This window comes from Gymnoscopelus microlampas (genome assembly GCF_963454915.1).
Source record: "Gymnoscopelus microlampas genome assembly, chromosome: 19".
Lineage (NCBI taxonomy): Eukaryota > Metazoa > Chordata > Actinopteri > Myctophiformes > Myctophidae > Gymnoscopelus > Gymnoscopelus microlampas.
In genome coordinates, this window is record NC_139956.1 from 40,029,610 (window position 1) to 40,035,244 (window position 5,635).

Below are 5,635 nucleotides of genomic sequence, written 5' to 3' on the forward strand. Positions count from 1 at the left end.
TTTTGGAGATTGTCTTTATGTTCTTCAATCTCCTTCTGGAGAGTTATAATCTGTTTCTCCATATTTGTACTCCAAGACAAGGCGTGTCCTCCTTTTTGAATGACTTTAGGATGTTACCTTCAGATGTCTTTGACCATCACATCAACTTCAACTGTCTGCTGCCCGCGTAGGATGAGTGCCGTTGAACCGTGGAATCCCTTGGGTTGTGCAACAGGATCGCTGAAGAGATGAGGGTCGAAGCTTTTACTGTAGCGTACCCCGCTCAAAGATGGTCTTTTACTGGTGGTTTAGATGAGGTTTGTTTTAAAACCAACAACGTAAAAGCTGTCACAAAACAAACAAACAAACAATTGGACATTAAACATTTTCAAATTACAAAAACAATCATTCACATTGAACAACACTATTACAAAACAGACCTTGCTTAGACAAATAAAATACATGACAAAATACAACACACTTTAAACAAATGAAAATATACCTTGTGCCCATTTAGGCAGGGGGCTAAACCTTTACTGTCCAGCAAGCAGACCTCACCCTGGTACTGCTGCAAACATTTGAGTCTCTGGCTGAGCAGACAGGTGATAGTAGTGAGAAATCAAGCAAACACCTTTAAAATAAACCTCATCTAAACCACCAGTAAAATACCATCTTTGGCCGGGGTACGCTACACCATAGATCCCCATTAGCTGTAGCCTGGGATCCAGCCTGCTTCGCTACGTTCGGCGGACTTTTTTTTCTCTCTTCGCTTCTCAGTCTGGAACGCCTCCTATTGACTCGTTTTGCAGAACTACACTGGAACTACATATGTTACATTAGGCAACGTCGTTGCTGATTGGATGTTGTTCAAACAAATGACGAATCACAACGATCACACCGTTTTTTTTTTCGTCCCGCCCCGCACCACAGACCAATCAGAAGCCACGGCACGATTCCAGCCGTATGCCATGTCCCGCCTCCCTTGGAGATAGGAGGCACTCCAGACTGATAAGCGAAGAGAGAAAAAAAAGTCCGCCGAACGTAGCGAAGCAGGCTGGATCCCAGGCTACATTAGCTGTGCCCCAAAGCACAGCTAGTCTTCCTGTGGTCCTGGGGGGGCTTCATAAGAGCTTGTTGCCAAAATGACTATATCTAACACACACACACACACGTAATTTATATATGTATATATACATATATATATATATACATATACATAAACATAATATATGCAAACACACACATTTTGCAGGACTAAGTCTATCCGATCTCAAGTTTGCATGCACATGCACATGCACACGCACGCACGCGCGCGCGCGCACACACACACACACACACACGCACACACACACACACACGCGCACACACACACACACACACACACACACACACACACACACACACACACACCCCCACACACACACACACACACCCACACACACACACACACACACACACACACACACACACACACACACACACACACACACACACACACACACACACACACACACACACACACACACTATCTCTCATGTCTCAAATCGCTCCGGCAGGCATTCCATCAGCTCTCACTGCGTTACAACCTCGCACCACCTCTGTCCTCTTCTGTTCCCTCAACGATCCTTGGTCACATTATAGTGACAGGCTGGGGGACATGCTGGATGACCCGTCACTGCCACCAGGGGGACAGGACACGGCCTCAGTCTGCATCACAATGAAATCCACAAATCTGGCTCCTTCAAGAGCAGGTGAGGTGACTGTTGTAACTTAATGGGTTACAGAGTTAATTTGCATGATTGATTTAATTGCTGCTAAATTCATGAAGTATTATATTCAGTTAAAAGCAGAGTTAAAAGATACATTTAATTTAATAGAGTTTATTGATGTTTATTGAGAAACATTGTTTGACACTGTATTGCTACTTTTCTATTTGTATACCTAACGAGGGGTTAAGTAAAATAAACTGCATGTCCCATAAGGCTTAGCGGTGAACCGGATGTTATTAGGTGCCGGGTCAGTGTTATTGTATTCCAGTGCTATTGAGCAATACTAGCTGCGTGGATCGAATGAATGAAAAGCTAAGCTAACCAGTCTAAAGACCGCTGTTTTGTACCATTTGTATCACACCTTTTTTCCCTATATAAAGTACCAACTTTAACTCCATATTTTCGACGTCCTGTCCAATACTTGACCGTAGTTATTCTACAGTGACTGCTCTGTGTGCGTGCAATCGCTGGCAAGCAGCTTAAGCATTTATCAGACTCCGTCAAGTCAAACAGGGGATTATTCGTTTCGTGGAGCAGGACCAGGCAGGACCAGGTTTTCAGCTCGACATAAGAGGTGACCACAGACATTTAAATCCCCCGATTTACAGGCAGAGACACGCATAGAAAAGGGCTCACGTGCAATTCCAAAAATAAATGCAGGTTAAAACAAAGCGTTTTATTTTAACAACACAAATCTTGTATGGGGGTCCCTGGCATAAAATGTTTTCAGATTGGGGTCTGCAGACAAATAGATTAATTTAGGGGGGCCATGACATGAAAAGGTTTGAGAACCACTGGTTTAAACAACATTACACAGCAAGCCCAAAATAAGCAACTACACTTTTACACGTTTACTATACTAACCCTATACCAAACCCGAACCCTAACCCTAACCGCACGCGGATGCCACATAGTCGGAGTAATGGTCTGTCGGACTAACGTATGCCCCCCATCTATCTATCCCCTGGTCCACATGGTGAGACAGCAGAGGTGTCTTTATCTTCTTGGCTGCGGGGTGTGAGGTGTTTAACCTGGATCAGTCAGGTTAGTACAGACAGATCCAGCACCGATCCAGGGCTCTGTTCAAAAGCCCCGCTCCGCTGGCTGGCTAGTATGGTAGCTGTCTGGAGGGTTGAGGGGGGTTACAGCATGGGAAGCACGGGGTCCCAACATTAGGCCCCAATGGATGGGCTGAGATTTAAGATAACACTAAGAGTGAATGTGTGATGTGTATCTTATTGGACTTAAAGAAGACTGGTCAGTATATCAAGTAGTGATAAGGATGGCAATAACATTTACCTTTACCACAGTGTCTGAGGTGACAGGTAGACATGCTATAACCGTACCCACTTCTTCTCTGCTAATAAAGACCTCCTATACTGCTGTAAACCTCCTCTTGGAGTGAAGTGGCAGTATTGGCGCACTGCCCGTTTTGGGCCCGTTCAGAGTACAGTATGTGGTCATTCAGAATGGACAGATTGCTCGGCACCCTGAATTGCGGCTAAGAGCATTGTCAAGAACCACAGTATGACTGCTTGCATTGAGAACCACTCATCTGATTGGCATCATTGTCGACACTGCATTTTCTTGGGTCTTCAACAATACACCTGCAAAGTGTGTACAGCGAATCCTGGAATTTACAGATCGATATTGAAACCCCTTTATTTGTTATTGTAATAACACACTCTAAAGAAAAAACTTGGCGTGCCACCATGAGGACAATTTGGAAAAAAATGCGGCAAAGAGAGACACTTACAGGGGGACAGGGGTGAAAACAAAATCTCCGCCTCCCAGCCTGTCGGAATATGGTATATCACTTAAATCGCCTCTTGTTGGATGCTATACTGTTTACATCCACTCGAACATGCGCAACTGCAGCAATTCTCTGTTCCTTTGGCACCACCAGTGATTGCAACGTGATACAGTCACAGGTCTGGGATCAGTAGATCTTTCAACCGTGCAGCCTTGGGTTGAGGAAGTGACTGTCGGTCAATGTCTTTGATTCTGTCAAATGTATCAATAATAACAGAAATCACATTGTTTTGCACACATAGTATCAAAGTATGGACACCTTTGACAACCCTGGACTAGAAGCTAGTCTGATGTCATAGAACCCCTTATTTGGTCAAGACTGACACAGAACTCCATATTTGGGCATGGCTGACATCATAGTGATGATGCAAGTGTCAAGGAACAGCAGCTTAAAACCGTAACGCACCGCATTATTGAGAACAGTAGCAACCAATTTTGCTGAACCATTCTTCTGTTAGTCCCCCGTTATCACTGGGTAATTTCTTCCTGGACACCCCTAAAGCAAACAGAAGTTACAGTCAACTGGTTTTGAGTGTGTTTTACAAACATGAAGTTAAACATTTTTAAAGTTTTAATAGTTTTACTGTGTGTGAGTTGTAACATTTGGACATTGGTTGAGACCCGGATCACATTGCCACCAACCCCCCTGGCAGTGGCCAGCAACACGTTCTCCCTGTCTCTGTTCAAACAGCTGTCAGACAATAACAACACTGGCAATGTGTTCTACTCTCCTATCAGCATCTCCTCTGCGCTGGCCATGGTGCTGCTCGGGGCCCGTGGTAACACAGCCACACAGATGTCAGAGGTCATGCACTTTAAGGATGACGTCCACATGGACTTTTCTAAGCTTATGAATGACCTGAACAAGTCAGGGAAGTCCTACGCCCTCAGCCTGGCCAACCGCCTGTATGGAGAGCAGTCCTACCAGTTTGTGGAGGAGTTCTTAAGTGCCACCAGAAAGCACTATGCACAGCTGGAACCTGTGGACTTCATTGGCAACGCATACGGAGCCAGGCTGAACATCAACAGCTGGGTGGAGAAACAGACACAAGATAAAATCAAGGACTTGCTTGCCCCGGGTGTGGTGGATGGATGTACCAGACTGGTGTTGGTCAATGCCATCTACTTCAAAGCCAAGTGGGAGGAGTCATTCGATGAGGACCGCACCAGGGATGAACAGTTCAGCCTTAGCAAGACTGAAAGCAAGCCAGTGAAGATGATGCACCAGGAGTATAGGTTCCCTCTTGCCTTCATTCCTGAGGTCAACTGTCAGGTCCTGGAGCTGCCCTACATGGGGAAAGACCTCAGCATGCTTATCTTTCTCCCCGATGAGATTGAGGATGATACGACAGGCCTGGAGAAGCTAGAAAAGGAGCTAACCTATGAAAGGTTTATGGACTGGACCAATCCAGGCATGATGAATCACATAAAGGTTGAGCTGGGCCTGCCTCGTTTCAAGATGGAGGCGACATATGACATGAAAGAGACCTTGATCAAACTGGGCATGGTGGACGCCTTTGACGTCATACAGAGTGACTTCTCCGGCATGTCTCCAGCCAACGACCTGGTGCTCTCCCAGGTGGTGCACAAGGCCTTTGTGGAAGTGAACGAGGAGGGCACTGAGGCAGCTGCCGCCACTGCTGCCATTTTCATGATGTCCGCTCCTCACCGCTTGGTTGCTGACCACCCCTTCCTCTTCTTCATTCGACACAACCCCACCATGAGCATCCTCTTTGCAGGCCGATACAGCTCCCCTCCTTGAGTTGGATCTCTCAGCTCAACTCTGGTCCTGCTTACCCGGACCAAAGATTGTTTTGCATGCTCACTCAAAATGTTTCTGCGACAAACACTGACATTTGTAGCATTGTCATGCCGTCTATGGTGAAAGTGAATTTGCTCTTGGCTCTGCATTGTTTAGAGGCTCCTCACCGAGGCACCCACATTTGGGGTAGATTATTAAAATTGGCACCATGACTCAGCCATAACCATATAAGGAGTTACCAAAATGCAGCTATGCCCAAATATGGGCCTGGGGATATACTGATGACAGCAGGGATCTACATATATGGGCGTAA

The 5,635-nt window shown here is 45.9% G+C and overlaps 1 protein-coding gene across 1 annotated transcript; it reads left to right on the forward strand.

Moving 5' to 3' along the window:
- Positions 1 to 1,513: 1,513 nt before the first annotated feature.
- Positions 1,514 to 5,322, forward strand: LOC311034523 (leukocyte elastase inhibitor-like; the record flags this gene model as incomplete). Its single annotated transcript, XM_084042402.1, has 2 exons — positions 1,514 to 1,730; positions 4,214 to 5,322. The coding sequence occupies 2 exons, from the start codon at positions 1,514 to 1,516 to the stop codon at positions 5,320 to 5,322; spliced, it is 1,326 nt and encodes a 441-aa protein (XP_083898528.1).
- Between the last annotated feature and the right edge of the window lie 313 nt (positions 5,323 to 5,635).